This window comes from Plectropomus leopardus, chromosome 11 (genome assembly GCF_026936395.1).
Source record: "Plectropomus leopardus strain MGB_pleo_1.0 chromosome 11, ASM2693639v1, whole genome shotgun sequence".
Classification (NCBI taxonomy): Eukaryota; Metazoa; Chordata; class Actinopteri; order Perciformes; family Serranidae; genus Plectropomus; species Plectropomus leopardus.
In genome coordinates this window covers 23842851-23860775 of record NC_142186.1, presented here as the reverse complement: position 1 = coordinate 23860775, position 17925 = coordinate 23842851, and the positions used below count along the sequence as shown (strand labels likewise).

The 17925-nt window shown below is 41.8% G+C and overlaps 1 protein-coding gene across 3 annotated transcripts in view; it reads left to right on the top strand.

The window, feature by feature from the left end:
* Positions 1–17925, top strand: part of grik5 (glutamate receptor, ionotropic, kainate 5) — a 118858-nt gene that overhangs the window by 64933 nt on the left and 36000 nt on the right. For all 3 annotated transcript variants that reach the window (XM_088084347.1, XM_088084346.1, XM_088084348.1), the window contains exons 6-12: positions 3634–3731; positions 4188–4353; positions 11292–11470; positions 12173–12226; positions 13423–13581; positions 13971–14123; positions 16987–17091. In XM_088084347.1, coding sequence (XP_087940473.1) covers positions 3634–3731; positions 4188–4353; positions 11292–11470; positions 12173–12226; positions 13423–13581; positions 13971–14123; positions 16987–17091 — 914 coding nt within the window. The remainder of the gene's footprint in view (positions 1–3633; positions 3732–4187; positions 4354–11291; positions 11471–12172; positions 12227–13422; positions 13582–13970; positions 14124–16986; positions 17092–17925) is intronic.

Genomic DNA, 17925 nt, shown 5'->3' with positions numbered 1-17925 from the left:
TAACTAGTAATAAGTAACTAATTACTTTTTTTGAGTAACTTCCCCAACACTGCAATCTGTGCATAGGAATGTCCCGAAAACAGCAGAGAGCAGAGTCTCTGCAGATAAATACACCGCCATTCACCTTTAGTGGGTCTTAAGTGAGGCTTGCGAGGGATTTAATTTGTTTTTGGGAAAATCTTAGTATAACTTTAATGTTGATAGTGAGTAGTATAGAGTGTGAAAAATAGTCTATTAAATACTGCAGGCTTTATTCCACCAAAAAAGGGCGCTGATATTTTTTTATAAAAAGGTCATTAGATTCTGTAAAAAGCTGCCTGTTTGTGGGCATAAATCTCAAATGGTGGATAGCATGATAAAACACCACCACTTTTATGTGATTAGGAACCAGTAAGGGCTTGCGCTGATTAGTTTACACGTCATTGGAGACCAGTAATGGGCCAGTAAGCCTGTCTCATTAAAAACAGGGAACCAGTGCCCTCCAGTAACAGCTGGCTCTGCCTACTGTGCAGGCCACGACAAAAACAACTCATCAAATACTAATACAGATCAGCAGTGCAGGCCTGCAGAAAGCAGCGACACCAAGGCCGCTCCATAAAATTTGTATTGATGTACAGAGTTAAAACACAATGTTTTGGAGTCTGTAAAGACAGAAGAAGAACTGCTGAATCCAGTCACTGAGGAGACAAGAGACCCCCTGCTCTTATTCTAATAGGTCACTGACCCTGCCACAAGCTACTGGCAAAATGTCTATGTGTGCTTGAGAAGGGTTGTGTACATATGTGCATATTTGAGTTGTGTGTGTCTGATGTGTGCGTGTGTGTGTGTGTGTGTGTGTGTGTCCTTGACCGATGGGCAGGAGACTCTGACAGGCTTGTTTGCTCACAGCATTTTTTGGTCTCTGGATCAGAGAGCTCATCATCTTACAGCTACGGCTGTCTGAGGCACGCTTGCACGCACACACTAGCACACACATACACACACTAGCACACACACACACACACACACACACACACACACACAGAGGCATTCACACATGCATGCACACACATCTCTTTATGCAGACGCACATGCACATTCGCACATGGGCACAGTGTGGGCATGCACACTCACACATATACAGGCACACAAACAGCAGCAGGGACCGAGGAGGACTAATTGGGATGAATTAAAATACCAACCAAATATACCAGCGAGAAAAGAGCTTTATGACTCTGAGAATAACACAGTTAGGTCACTCGACTCCCTCCTGCTGTATCTGTGAAAGCATTTTTCAGGTGGGCAGACATCAATTAAAATGAGCTCACTGGGCAACTAAAAGACACTGCACAAAAACAGTTAGTATTTGTGTATGCTACAGGATGAAGCCCCCTCATGGTCAAGCTGCTGTTTGTTACTGGTCAGTCGCACCTGTTTGATTAAAGAGAAAACAGACTCATTTGCTTTCTTGTTGAGTGTTAGATGAGACGATTGATGCTGCTCTATTATCTGTAGGCTAAATACAGACAGCAGCTAGTTAGCTTAGTATTGTTTCAGGTTTATCATACAGACATGAGACATTGATCCTCTCATCTATCGCCCAGCAAGAAAGCGAATAACGTATTGATCTGTAACAGATTGCAGGCCTTTCAATTAGTCAGGTATAAGGCAGACAATGAACGCCATCCGTTCCCACTCACTTTTCATCATTCATGCATCAGCTGAACAATGTGGAGCCATTTCAAATGTGTGCAGAAAAGCAAACTCCAGACACGCACTCATAGAGAAGCACGAGTATGTGGTGTTTTGATTGAAAAACCTTTTAACTACATGACTTATTTGTGAAACAGTTAAAACTTGAAGGACACTCAGGGAGAGCAGACCTCTGCCAAGGACAAATGCTCTGTTTTGCAGTGTTAACCGAAGTGAAAAAATAATTTGCGTATCTGCCCTGTGATTGGGATCTGCTCCAAAATTGAATGGGTTTCTTCCCAGACCCATGTTTCACTCTTCCACCAAGTTTCATAAAAGTCAGGCAAGTAGTTTTTTCTTAGACAGACAAACAAACTCGACTAAGCCACGACCTCCTTGGCAGAGGTAAAAACGATGCGTTCAGAGCTTCGCTGGTCTTTGTCAGTACTGTTGATGTGCAGAGCAGCAATTTTTGAATTTCAAGTAGGATATCTGACTTAATAGGGTGTTTTTTGAGTGGAAACTCAAAAATGTTGACTTCCCAGCGCAAATGGAACCAAACGTGTGTTATTTCAGTTTATTTTGCGTGTTTACAGACACACTATTCAATTTTTAGCAGTTCTCTTTAGAGTTTAAAAGGCACGAGAACATGTGGGTATAATATATCACGAAGAACACATAACCGATGCAAAACGGCAGGTAGAATTTTCTTTTCCTCGTCCTCTAAATTATCCCACTCTTAAAAAACGATTTCAGCTTGTTCAACTTTTTAAGTGTCAATAGTCCAAATATTCGGACCTAGGTTAGAAATTACATTCAAACTCAGCTGCGTTTTAGTAACGTATAAGATAAAATGAGATGAGAGTTTATTAATCCCACACTGGGCAAATTCACATTACAGCAGATCAGGAGTCACAAGCAGGTGTAGAATGGGAAAAAAGTGACTGAGCGCTAAAAAGGATGAAATTTAAAAATACAAATGAGAAAAAAATTAAATAAAATTCTGTATTCACCTCTTACTTATACAGACACTTTAAATGCATGATAGACGGTTGCGCAGGGTAATTCAATACACACATTGTGTGTAGTTCTTACTGTAAAGAATAGAAATATGTAAATAACGGGATACATGGAAAATGACAAGATGAGAGACTGAACCACTGAATATGTCATAGGGGTGAATAACTTTTGTAAGAAATGGCATCTTTTTGTTTCCTCTTTGTTTGTTTGTCCTTTTTATGCTGTATTTTTTGCTGTCCTTTTATAACACTTTTGTAAAAACAATTAAAGTAAAGGGTTTTTTTTTTAGAAAAAAGAATGAATGCATATTGCTCAGTAGAAAGATGAAATCAGCGTCATCACATACTGGATATATGGATACAGTCGAGACATTTGTTGCCATGTGGGAGTTTTAATAGTGAAATCTATGTTTGTACAGACTGAATCATAGCGATAGTGTTTACTTGATCTATTCCTAAGCAAAGTACTTATTGCAACAGACAAACTGTTTCTCCCACATCAGTGTCTTTCTGCAAAGAGGATAATCATGCAAACTTGAGTTTGTTGGTTGAAGAAGACCACCAATCTGTTACTATTGTCCTGATGCCAAAGATATAATTACAGCAAAATATCTTAAAAATCATTAAAATCATTAAAAGCGGCTCTTTGAACAAGTGACTAATAGCAGCAGGCAACCCCTGGCCCGCCCTGCTGTTGTCCTCGGAGTATTTATCTCAAAATAAATCTGATTATAATGAGACAGATTGCACCGCTACAATAGAAACACCAGTTAAAGTGAAAATCTCAATGCATCCTCTGAGTTTTTGCTGCATTTTAGATTTCCACACTACTGAACGCGGCCCCTACTGTATGCCAACTCTGTGCTGCCGTCAAAACGAGGCAGAGGGAAAGGTATGTGTCTGCATATCCGATGTTTATTTTCTCCTTTTTTCCCCCTTTCAGTGTGTCAGATTCTACCCAAAGGCGTCGTCTCTGTGATAGGTCCCGCCTCCAGCCCCGCCTCTGGCTCTACTGTCAGTCATATATGTGGAGAGAAGGAGGTGAGATAAACACACACACACACACAAATATGTACAAATCTGTGTGTCCCGTGTGTGCATGCAGACATCCAGTACCTCTCCCTCTCGCCCCCTCCTACCCACAGAGGCGTCATGATGAATGTATCCAAAGATTCTGTTTTTCTTCGCCTATTGAACTTCTTCTCACATAATTAACCATCATCCACTTCCACCAACTGTTTTCTCCTTTCTTCCTGTAGCCTTTTATCCTTAAGGTCTCTCTGTTCTCTGCCTCTGCTATCTTTCTTATCTTTTTTTCACCCTGTAGCCTCTCTAATGGATCTTCCTTATTCACAGTTTTTTCCTGCTGTGTGTGTTTGGTGGGGAGTTAATCACGACACATTTGCCTTCCTTAATGTTTTTCTCTCTCCTCTCCTCTCCTCTCCTCTCCTCTCCTCTCTCTTCTATCCTTTCCTTTCATTTCTCTCCTTCTGCTAGATCCCTCACGTAAAAATTGGTCCGGAGGAAACTCCTCGCTTGCCATACCTGCGCTTCGCCTCTGTTACTCTGTACCCTAGCAACGAGGACCTGAGCCTGGCCATCGGAGCCATCTTGCGCTCGTTCAGTTACCCCTCAGCCAGCCTGGTGTGCGCCAAAGCTGAGTGTGAGTAGACACACACATTCGGTTTTATCGTTACACAGTACATTATGTGCGACTGCAGTGCTGTGTTTGTTGTTAAAGGTGGGTGTTAGTGCATCGCTTGTGTTCTTGCGAGCTTATTCACCTTCTGTTTGTGTGTTTGTGTGTGCAAATGCTTCTGTGGGAGTGTTGGCACATTCACACTGTTTGGGTGGATATGACTGTTTTGCACTTTTGGACACTCATTTTGACAGTCTGGTCATAAAGTTCTGTCTGTTGTCAGAGTTCACAACATGGCTCCTGCCGCAGCCTTCCTATTTATTTTATTTTTACTCACACTCTTGCACACAGTCTCTTATCCACCTCAGAGTGTTTTTAGGCCAAACCAATTTAATAAATATTCGTGTTTGAAATGCTTTCCAGTATTGGAAGAACTTAAGGGACATTTGATTTAACTTGCCAAGCACTCAGAGAGCTTTAACATCACAGGGGACTCAGGGCTTAGTCACTAGCCCTCTTTATTTTCATTTTGAAAGAGTGCGTTATTGATTTATTATGCACTGCTCTATCGAGAGTCGCAGGAATTAAAAGGCTTGGTCGGATGGGGTCTGTAGTATTCAAAGAAATCTTTATGAATACATGATATTATACACTATAAAAAAAAAAAAATCCAAAATTTTCCTCTGAATAATTGCCTGATTTTTCCTTCAGTCATGCATAGGGCTGAATTTTGGTACGAGCTACACAGCTGCAGCAGCAGCTAGCGTCCATTACCACAATGTTAAACTACCCAACAAACTCACATTGACACCAAAACAACTCAAGTCTGACCTTAAACCCAATGATGAAAAGCCACGTGATGCTAATAGTTAGCCTTGTCACTGTGTGTGTGCAGCTGGCAGAGAGTCACAACTTTCCCTTCTGCGAAGCTCACGCTCAACAGCAGCCACTTAAATTTCTTTGGTCACCAAACGTCACAACCTAAATTCAACAAAATATCAGTGTCTAACAACACTGGTTGCCAGCTGAGTGCAGCCGAGTGGCTAAGAGCTTGTTACTGCTCAATGTTAGATACAGACACATATTTGGGCACGTTTTCTGAGAGCTTTGGGACACAGATGAAATGGAGCAGTATCACCAGAGATCTTGTGGGCAGTGTAGCATAGTTCAAGCAAGATACGACCGTAGGGGACATTTACAAAGTAGCAGAATAACACGGTAATTTAGTAAAAAGATATAACGACACCCTCCATCGTCGCCTCATTTGTTGCGTGAAACTTTTGACTTTGCTCTGTAGTTTCATCTACTGGCTATATGTAATCTTTCGTAAACGTTTTGAAACTGACGTATCTATTTTCCTACATAAAGAGAATATAAATGAGCCCTAACCGGCCGAACGACTTACTTCCAGTTTAGCGCTCTGCTAACTTGAATGGGGGTAAAATGATTTAATAATGCGTCTCTTCTACACTTTCTAAAAGTTATTGGACCGAATGGATCAAATCCTGATAGTAAAACGAGTCATTTTGCAGGGGTTGTATTGCTCAAAAAAATCTGATTGATTTACAGATGTCTCTTTCTCTTTGGCCATGTAAGTCAATGGGTAAAAGTCTTTTTGGGCCGCAGGACGTCATGTTACAGACTCCAGAAATTGCAGTACCACTGTTTGGCCACTGCAAAAATTGGCTTCAAAGCCCAGCCTACTTCTTGGGGGCCTGTGTTTAAATCCATCTTCTGGTGCTATAAAACAAGTGTTGTAATGCTCTTAAATAGTAATAGTAATTATTGAGATAACCAGAAAATAAACGTTAAGATGAATAAAGAAGTGTATTACATTAAATTGTGGCTAACTCTGTGATATGCAGAAACATACTCTCCTGCCAGCTGTGTTGTAGAGCTGTTTTCTGCTAAAAGTATTCAAATGAGTCTTTCATCTGGAAGGGTGAAAAAGTCTGGGATTTTTTGGCAGAGTTTCAAAATAGTCATCTCTAATTTCTTTGTATTTGGTGCATTTGGTAAGAAAATGAAATCTCTCTCTTTCTCTATCTAGTGATTGAATCACATGAAAGCTCAGGCTATTAACTGAGGTTTAACAATTTACGCACCTCTTCATTCACATTATGAGTATCGAATGAAGTACTCTATTGGTATTTGTATCATGTTAAAGGTACTAGTTTCAGTACTGGTATTGTACTTTTTTTGAACGATACCCAGCCTTGGTTCTGACCAAAAAAGAGCGGGGATGAGTTGTTGTGCAGCTGTTAAATGCTCACACCCGCCAAATAGGACCGTAAAAGAACTGAAGGGCAATTACATAAAGACTAAGTGGCACCATTGAAGTCTGTGAACACTTCTCGTGGCAGTGTGAAAAGGGTAGATTTTGACAAACAAAAAGCTGTGACATTATGAAAAATTGATTCAATCATTGAGATGCTTTCATTATCTGCCCAGCAGTTAGCCAGCCGTCCCGCGGTTTCCTGAAAGTAAGCTGAATTCCTTGTGGACTTGTCATTTCATTGAACTAAAAGGGCTTTGAAATGGCATCAGACATTTTTTTCAGTTTTGATCATCAGTTGAATGTGTAGATAAGAGCCTTGTCTTCCACCAGGCTTTTTCTGTCACGAGAACGAGAGGCAACAGATAGCATCGTAGTTAACTGTTCGGGCCCAAAGATGCTGCTTTTACCGGTGGAGGGGTGTGTGTGTGTATGTGTGTGTAATGTATTTGGCTTGAAGGTGATCTTTACAAGGTTATCACACTCACAGACTCTGACCCACTTGGCTGTGCTATCTATCGCCATGGAGCTGGTTGCCATGGCTGCAGAATAGGTGCTAACTGCCACTCAACAGGCTTGTTCCACACTCTGAACGACCGAGTGGGTGTGTGTGGCACGGTATGTGTGTATTCTCTTTTTTTCCGTGTGCTTGACTCACTTTGTACGTACATGTTTTTGAGTGCTGATTTATGTGTGTGTGCGTGCGTGTGTGTGAGTGAGTGAGCGTACTGTATGTCTGAGTGGGTTTTAGGGGTACTTGTAGGATTGTGTGTGCGGCTCTGCTGCGGCGCTGCAGAGGTTCAACATCAGACAATGTTTACCACCAGCCCACTTGTTTTATTCATCTTGTTTACCCCAGTGTAGAGTGGTGTGTTCATGTGAAGTAGGCTTTCTCTCTTTTTTGTCAGTGAGGCGAGTAATGTGTGAAGTCACACATTTCATTGACACCCACCACGCGTGCATCCTAATTAAGTAACGTATTTAGAAACTGGTAATTTTTGCAACAGCATGTTAATTACATTAATCACATTTTTCCCTCTTTAGCCCGTGGAAGCGGCACAGATATTCAGCCAGATGAGAACGTGCCAGAGATTTTGGGTCATTTCCGACGTATCGCTGTCTCGCTATGCCTGGGTCACAACGCGCTATCTGAGCCTAATTCCATTATGCAGTTTTCATGAGATGGATGAGGTTAAGGACAGCGAGAGGGAGAGACTGAGCACAAGGAGGAGGAGATGGTGGCGGCGTAAGAGTGAGATGGATAAAGACAGGGAGAGGTAACTAGAGCAGAGGGCTAAGACGAGAGAGATAGAGAGGTTAGAGCTTATGTGTGAGAGAGAGAATATGTGAAAGAGGGAGAGCGGGAGAGAGGGGAGGAGAGGAAGCTGTAAAGTGCATTGATTTTTTCCCCTCCTTCCTCAAACTAATTAAAGTTTTGGCCTGGTTCAGTGATTACCCCACTGCTTACAGAGGCTTTCTCCTGCTGAAAGGCTCTGTGCGCTACCTCTCCCCTCCTCCTCTCCTCCCTCTCCCCTTCCCCTCATCCCCCAGATGCCTGCCCCACCACTTATTTACATAGCTAGGGGTGCTTTACTATGGAATTACAATTAGGAAGCATCAGGGTAGACTTTCTAGTAAAGGCTCATTCCACGCACAATGTCAAGTGAGTCTTGACTGCCATTGGTTGTACTCGTTTTTCGAGAGGAATTCGCTTGAAGTGGCAGAATTGTCTGAAGTACTGTATTTCTGTCTTTCTGCTCCTGCACTTCTGCTCCCATTTCTTGCTATTATTTCGCCAAGGGTTTGCACAATCTTTCAATCTCCAGTTTTTTGTTATTTTTTGTGAGGTTTTTTGAACAAATACTATTCTGGTCGCAGTACATACATCACTCAAAGACCTGAAAAGCTATCACTGATGGATGATACAACGGACACAAAGTAAATTACAAAGCACTCAAAGAGCACATAAGCCTGCCAAGGCTGCACAACTCTCTAGATTTATGATTCTATTAATAGAAAATGTTTAGAAATTTGTCATACTGATTGGCTGATGGCAGCCATGCATTTTTAGGATACCTAAAACCTCTCTGGGAATATTAGGACTTTGTACAAAGATTAATTTCAATTGAGTCCAACTCATAAGCACTTCGTCTGCACTCAGTCTGCACGGATAAGCACTCCAGTATGGAAATTACACAAATGTGATGTGAAAACTTGAAACCTCCAGCGCACATACACTGAAAGTGCAGTAAAGAGGAGACAGCTTTTGACAAGTTAAAATTGTAATTACATTTAATTGACCTTTTTATATTATTATTCAAAGCAAAGTGTTTTTATGTGTCTTAAGGAGAAGGAACTTTTGTTTGGCTAATCAAAATATTTTATGAACCAACAGACAACTTAGTAGACAACCACTTTTCCTGTTAGCTATCAAAAGCTATCCTCATTTACCAACAAGTGTCAATATAAGCTCTTTGCAGCTGCTGTCCTCAGCAGCGTAAATGGTGGGTTGTGGAACAGCCAAACAGTGGCGTGTCCAGACTTTTTTTTTCAGGGTGGCCCAAGCAGGGCACTGACTTAAGCAGGAGTGGCATGAAATATGGGTGCTGCTGTGGGCACATGTGTCAGCATAGCTTTAATTTACAATTTATTTCTCCTCTACCCGTACCTACTTTAGTTACTAACATTGTAGTGTCTTACATTCCTGTTTATGTCGATTTTAAATGATAAACCTACCAATCAGAATGACACCACTCATAACGCCTTCACACTTTATTAAAGAAATTGTCCCTCCTAAAGTAAATAGTAAAATAGCAAGTAAGTACCAAAAAATAAAATGAGTAAGCCTGTGTGAACAAACTTTTTAACAGTTTGATCCATTAATTTGAGTGCAAAATAAGTCAAGCTAGACACTACTCTGACACAGTAGTGCCTGTCAGGTTTAAGGCTGAATTGCACCTATAAACAATAATTCAGTTTACTCTTTAAACAGTTCGAGCTGACTGGACAGATAGCCAGTCATAATGGGGTGCCACCACAGGCCACTCCCTGGACACGCCCATGCACGAGAAGAAATCGTGAAAACTCTACCTGACAGAAGAAAAAGAGCCCCGTTGATAGAAAAGGGAAAGTTATCCTGTTGTCTTTGCAACAGCTGCGCCAACAGTAATATTACTGAGAAACGTTAGGAAGGGAAACGTTTTCTGTCCCCACTTTGAAAAGGACTAATATGTGAAGACAGTCATGGCTGATTCTTTTCCCACTATTGCTTCCTTCGAGTTGATGCATAAAAATGTAATGATCTTTTTGAGTTTTGATACCTTTTGCAAAATATCATGCCAGTTTCTTCGTGACACTATAGTATATACTTGTTGGACAGCTGGTGCTGTCCGCCCCCGAAAAACTTATCTTCAATGTATTACCAATCATCATGTATAAATTTGCATTAATAAAGATAAAATATTCATTTTAATACATTGATTCAGCATCCTACATGCACGTAGACCAACGATCTGTGGTTCTTTCACTGTTGCAGAAATCCCAGTTACCTCTGCAACTTTGTGCTGCATTTATGTGGTGTGAAAATAATCTAAAAAATGAGCTCCCAAACATGCTTTATGGCTCACCCGGTCGGTTCTATTTGCACATCTTAATCCACATGTTGATAAAATGTTTTGTGCCAAAAGATACAGCACATGTACTGCGAAGCATCCATGTTGTTTTCACATCAAAACTTAGAGCTCACAAACACACTAAAGAAGTCTAAAGAAAGATTGTCATGCGAATGCACCATTTTCCTTGGTTGCCAGACGTCCCGACTCCCGTCTGATTTAAATGGTCTTTGCTTATTCATTCAATGGCTTTCCTTTTATGTTACAACATGCAGAGCACTCAAACATCCGACGGGCTGACCTGGTACATACCCGACTCTTAAGAGTTCATTCATTTTTGCTCATCACTAATAAATATGTAGATACATAAATAAAACATGGCATACACTCAAGCTTATAGCTAAAAAAAAAAAAAAATAATGCATGTGGTCTGAACTCATTAACATCCCACCATCGTGTTTCTGTAGCTTTGCTTTTGTCAGTGTATCTGTAGGAGGAGTGATGAAAAAATGAGGTTGGTGGAAAATCTCTCTGGGTGTAAATGGATGTAGTCTGAAAGATTCATGTAGAGTCAAAGGATCCAGAGGAAAACATTTACCGCACTGTTTAGAAGACTAAGATGTAAAATGCTTTATAAATGGCCTTATAGTGGGGCTGTCCACAGCACAAACTAATCAGTTATTCTCTGGCCCACAGCCCAAGTCTCCTTCAACTAACAAAATCTGTCAAGTTCATTTTGGCCAACCAGTATACTGCTAATTAACTGATAAACAAACAAACATATGGCACTGAATACAAAGTCTCTGTGGAGGAGGTCATAATAGATGGAAATAAGTCCTTCTGAGAGAAACGGCGAATGCAGACATACTGTAGACTCCATATTAAATGATGTTTCATTTCCTGTGGATTTAGGCAAACCATCGATCACGCTTTGCAAAATGACACAAATATATGACCACCTGCGGATAAATCAAGATTTTCACAGGTCCTGCAAAGCTTACATTTTGGAAATATGAGTTGTGTCTGGTGATACAGACATTGATATGCAGCTCGTCTGTGCTGTGGCTCTGCCTCAGGCCTGCTGAGATTGGAGGAACTGGTCCGCCGCTTTCTCATCTCTCGGGAAACGCTGTCAATCAGGATGCTGGATGACAACCTGGACCCTACGCCGCTGCTGAAGGAGATCCGTGACGACAAAGTGGCCACCATCATCATTGACGCCAACGCTTCTGTCTCCTATCTCATCCTGAAGAAGGTCAGTTTTCAAACATCAGAGCATTCTTCAGAGCAGCACGTACGTGCAGGATATGAAGTTGTATACAGTACACTCAGGGATTGTTCTCTTTAATGCACCCATCTGGGAAATCCAGGTTAGAGTCATGAGGGGCATGCTGAGCATACCATCTGTAAAGTAATAAAACAACTCTCTCAAAGGCAGCAAGTTTGTTCCATAACAGAATTAACATGCATTTTTACCTTCTGCCCTCCAGGGCTGCATACGGAACAATATGCACGTCTGCCAGCAACAATCACTTGCACTCTTAAGAAAATATCTGACAAAAGAACATCTTTTGCGGTGCAGATGTTACCCAGGCTCGTTCTGATTCATAGTACGGCCTGTGATGCCGATAGCCAGCGCAGTGAGTCACAGTTTGAATGTGTATGGGATGTTTTCACTGGGCACATTGGAGCGGCTGTCCGCCCTCAGCGAAATGTCCTAGTGTTAGCCTGATGATGTAAAACTGTGATTAACGTATGCTTCCTCTCCTCCCCCATATTCTCTTCCACTTTGTCCCCCAACTGTCTCCTTTGCTCCCTGCTTCTCAAAAACTCTGCCTCTTTGCCCCCTCCATCAATCTTTCCACATCTTCCTTCATTATCTCTTTCCACATTCTGTACCCCACCTGCCTCCATCTTTATTTTTTCATCTTACGCTGTCTTTCTCTTTGTCCTACAGGCATCAGAGCTGGGGATGACATCAGCATTTTACAAGTACATACTCACCACCATGGTAAGACCTTACCAATTCTGCTCCTTCCTCCCTTCTGTCTTCTCTCCTCCCCTTTCATTTGTTTCAATTCAGTTTAATAGGCTTTATTGGCAGGACATTTGACGTGCATTGCCAAAGCACAATTACAATGAAAATACAGTAAATGAAATTGAAAACAGATGACACACAAACAACTATAACCGATGGAGTAGAGTAAATGGAGTAAATGAAAAGGCAGAGTGTGAGCTGTGAGGAGATGAGCTCCAGCTGTTATATGCTGTTGTGTCGGTTGTCTCTTTAGGCTGTGGCATGCACCGACATATCTTGCCGCTTCTATGGCGCCAACACTATTTTCTCCAGTAAGATGTTGAATTCAAATCTGGTCAAAGAGCTTATCAAAATCTTGGCGTTTACATGTGATTTTTGTAAAGAACTTTGTTCTGATATCTTCGTATGTGCTACACTGTAGCAAGAAATGTTGCTCGGTCTCCACCTCCACCTGTTTCTCTCTCCTGCTCCTCCTCTTCTGTGCCTTTATGAGCGAGCCAAGGTGCTTAGGTGTAGAGATAAAGGGAAGAGAGAGAGAGAAAAGGAGAGAAGAGGTGAAGGATAAGGAGAGGGGAAGAGAGAGAGAGATCTGAGAAACGAACACACTGTACAAAGATGTGGAAGTGCAGAGGAGGATGGCAAAGCAACTAAGAAAAAGGGGGTCTGAGGTGAAGGTGATGACAGACGTGATGCGCCCTTTTTTTCTGCCACCCGTCACCTTCTCTGTGCTTCCGGTGTTTTTCATCTGCCTCTTTGATACGCTCCCCTCCCCTCCCACCATTTGAATTAATGTGTCACTTTATACCGTGCGCCTGAATATTTTTTATTTATTTCCCTACATGATGTGCTCTTGTGCTTTAGATGCCACGTCTTGTGTGTATATCTCTGTGAAAAGCAACTGGAGTCATTTCCATCAACCTCTCTTTCCCCCCTGTATCACTGTTTTCCCATTTTTTACCTGTCTATATCCTTTTTTTTCTCTTTCCATCAGAGATTAGATGTTGTCACCCCCCCGTAGCTTCTCTTTTTCTTTATCTCACTCTTTTTTGCACGGTATTTTTCCTGCGTGCTAAGATTTGATACACAGTCAACATTGTCACTCACCTCAATTTTCTCTTGCTCTCTGTGCAAACACCCTCCCCGCTCCTCCTCTTCCTCCTCCTTTCTAGGACTTCCCACTCCTGAGATTGGATGACATAGTGGATGAGCAGTCCAACATTGTGGGGTTCTCCATGTTTAACACCACCCATCCGTTCTATTTGGAGTTCATCAGGAGCCTTAACCTCTCTTGGTGGGAGGGCTGTGACCTGACGTACCCCGGCCCCGCGGTCAGTCTCTTGCAAGCACACTCATGCGTGCTCACATTCAGGAGTAAAGCTTTGTTTGCCACGTAACATTAAGCCACTTTATTCCTCCAGTGATTCATGGAGCCGTTAAAGAGATTCAGCTAGTCTTTTGCTTGTATTTAATGGGTATTGATGTATCCGTCTGTGTTTCCTCCCCACTGGTTTACTCATACCTCACATCTCTTCTCTCTCTTATTTTCCCTCTCTTCGTCCCTGTTAACCGTTCAATCATCTGTGCTCGCACATCTTTCCTCATCGCATCTTCTCCCTTGACTCCTTGTCTCTCTCCTCACTATTTCCTTCTCTCCCCCCCTGTTTGGACTCCCTCCCCCTCTCCATTGCTCTCCTGTCACCTCTCCCCCTTTCCACAGCTCTCGTCAGCACTGATGTTTGATGCGGTGCATGTGGTGGTGGGGGCGGTGAGGGAATTGAACCGCAGTCAGGAAATCGGAGTGAAGCCGCTCAGCTGCACCTCTCCTCAGATCTGGCAACACGGGACCAGTCTGATGAACTACCTGCGCATGGTAAATGCTTATTGTGAAATCACCTGCTGATACACATGATCATGCACCATGTAGAAACTAATACATCATTCAGGTAGGCTATGAGCTTCAGGTATGGTCTCAGTTGATATTGACATGAGATGTTGGGGAAATCTTCAAATTAGAGCTGAAATGATCAATCAAAAATTAATTGGCAACTATTTCAATGATCAATTGGGTAATCGAGCAGGTAATTGAAACATTCACTTTACCTGTAAATTATTTATGTCATAGTCTAAAAACTCACTGTTGTTTAAAAGCATACTCTGCGGGATTTGTTGCTTACTGTTTGTAAATCCGACATTCAGACCTAGCCCTTCCTCCTCGGCTCAACAAGACTGATGGAGCAGCATTGAATCAGAGCAATAATCTGTTATTTTCCGATTGTTTCGTGGCGGTTATGTTCTAAAGCACAAATAAACAAACCCACACCTCTGTGCAACCGTACAGGAAGGTACTGCATTATATGGATTTTGTGTGAATTCATCTGGGGCACGTGCTTCATCCTGTTCATTTGGCTTCTCTGCTCTGTGTGTGCCTGTGAGGGGCTCAACGTCACCCTCCATCAAACAGACTCATGGACCCACAACGCGCAGCCACAGAGCAGAGGAAAGAGGCGGGGGGACACTACATTTTTATAGAGTCCCACCTTGTGCTGCTATTGGCTCAGGGCTACACAATACTACCCAAAGGCTGACACCCAGAAACATCCAAAAATGAGAAAATACAGGCAGAGGCGAGGTTCTACTTTTGTATGAATCTATATTTTTATACTTTTTTTAAAGGAAAATCCTGCACAGTATGTCTTCAGCGTGTTAAAATAATCAGTATCAATGCACGAGCATCGCTGTATAGTTTATACTGTCATATCCATCTACCTCATATATATTAAGAAGCATGTTACATCAGTCGTTCCATATCTGCATCAATCATTGTTTGCACTCTGCACCAGTGCAGTATTAGATTACTGTTAAGTATTTTATTGTGTTGTTTTGTAATATAAAGATACTTTTTCTGTAAATAGTCAAATGTTTATGTTTACTTTTGTTCACCTTTGGAGTTCTTGTTTAAATGTGCACACTGTTACATGGCCATTCAAGCAAAAATGCCAAATTAATGCTCATTCCAGACTCTAATTCTCAGGCTGCTTTTCTTCATTGTACATGATTGTGAACTTGTTTTTTGGACGGTTGGTTGGATAAAACAAAACACTTGAAAAACCTTAGGCGTAAGTATTTTACAGTATTTTCTGACATTTCATAAATGATGAAATGAGTAATAAAAGACGATGAAGTTAATCATAAACTGTGTTTGCAGGCACAAAATATTCAATTTTGTTATTCCAAAAAAGACAATATTTCTGCCAAGCTGTTTACATGACTGATAAAAAAGAATATTTCACTAATATTCCCATTGACATGCAGCCCTGCATACGCTGTTAAAAGAAAGACTAAACATGTGGTTTATCATATCGAATATGGAAAAGTGTAACTTTGCCACTTTGCATCAACAGTAGGGTTTTTTCAAAGTTGGTTTACCAGTTTACCAGTATTGTTGGTTGGTTACTGGTTGGTTTACCAGTATTGTTTGACCATGTGAACACAACCTCCCTCATTCTTTCTTCAACCACCTGCTTGATAAGGTCGGTGTTTTGATATTTGTCCATATGCAAACACCTGTTCATATCCAAGTCTTTCATAATCTGGTAAAAGTAGGTGTGCTTCCTCTTCCGACCAGGAATCGGGGCATTTCTTTTAGGCATGCATCTCCCCACCAGCCTTATTAACTGTTGGTTTGTTTACAGCACATCCATGTCAGCTCACAGTGCTGACTGTAGACAGAAAAGAGGCAGGGTGTCACTAACTGTGATTAAAACTCCAGCTGAGATGCATTGTCCAAATGCACTGCATACATGTCCAAAGAATGCCCCTAAAACCTAAATAATATTGCCGTATTCTACATGTCAGATTCATTCAGAAAAAGGCTTTATTGGGAATATCCAAACAGAAAATGCTGTCTTTATGACCCGTAACAACCTCAGAATATCGTCATATACGGAATAATACTTGAATATTAGTGTAAACGTGCAGCCCCGTTTTGTGAGACTAACAGCCCAAATATTTGGCGTATTTACATTTTTGCTTGAAAACAACTCAGATGATTATCACTGATCACAATTGTGGGCACTGATGATTGAAAACAGCTACAGTCTGTATCATTCTCATCTCATGTTGTATGTATCCTCTCTCTCTCTCTGTCATCCCCTCATCTCTGGTCGTCTGTGTGTTCCTTTCATCGACTAACTGTTGTCAAGGCAGCCCGAGCCCCATCTCTCATTGCCTCCTTCCCACCGGCCCGACATCTGCCTTTGTTAGTCAACATCATGGTGTGCTCCATCTTCAGCGCTGTGCCATTCATCATAGATCTCGCTTACTGTGCCAACACCTGGGTTTTTTGGAGAGGCAGAGCTGAGCTGAGAGGTGCACTTCTGAGTCTTATTAGGGAGCTGTCGACTCTCTCTGCTGCTTCTCCTGAGCCTCTTGCTCAGTCACTCACTTTCTCCTAGTTGATCCATAACTGATCACCCCTGTCTGGTCCAGCCTCAGACACTTCCTCTGTCTCTCTGGCTCTTTCTATCCTTTTGTCTCTCACTCTCTTCTTCCTCTTAATCACCGTAGATAGTACCTGTCTGCCTAATCATGATGGATAGTGAGAAGAAAAATGTTTGCTTTTATATAGAAGATTGTCCGCATTCATTTCTACAGCTTTCCTCTCATTTTCTTCTCCTCTCTCCCCTTCCTCTCTCATGCTTTCTCACCTCACTCTCTCTCCGTCTGCCTGCCAGGTGGAGTACGATGGTCTGACAGGGCGTGTGGAGTTCAACAGCAAAGGTCAGAGGACCAACTACACCCTGCGGATCCTGGAGAAACACCGAGGAGGCCACAAAGAGGTCAGGAGTCACCTGTTATCATGCCGCAGCCAGGTCACACCACCCATAGGCTTTGGGTTAGTTACAGGTTGCCCGTCTGATTTCACTGTGCCTGAGGAGGTGTTTAACACTGAGGTCAGCCTCATCGCCGGCTGCTGCGATAGCAGCCAAATATCTTTACTTTGTGAAGGTAGTTTGATGCGTTTCACCTGACGGTACCGTAGTGTAACCTGCCATCAGATGAGGGTCATGTTGTAGCTACAAATACGTGTTAACATTCACTTTATCTGAAGACTGTGGTAATACATTATCTGCTTGTATTTCGGTTGCTAGATTTTAAGCAGGTCTGCAGTGTTGTGTTTTTTGTAGTTTGTTGAATGCGTTTTGATGTTTGGTCCCAGGCATTCTGTTTGTTGTTGTTTGTTTGTTGGATGCTAGCTTGATGTTCTCGAATCTAAAAACATACATAAATGGCATTTTATTAGTGGTTGGTTTATTCTTGTCCCATGCATAACAACAGTGACATTCATTTGTGGGAATCAGTGCAACTGGCCTCAAGCTCAGCACAGCGTGGATGTCCAGATTAATCTCTGCTCATCCTACTGTATATATAATACTGTATATACTATCTGCATGGAGGCTTAATGAGTTTATTTTTCTCTTTGTTTTGTATAGAACTGGATTTGCTCAGGCTTAGTTTGTGTTGACCAAAACACAATGTTTATTTACAATTTCTTCTGGGTAGTATGGGTAAATCCTCATGTCACGTACATAAAATCAACCAATGCTGAGCAAACAGCGCCTGAGTTAGTTCATCTTAAGCCACCTCAAAAAGGCATACCAATAAAAACAGTA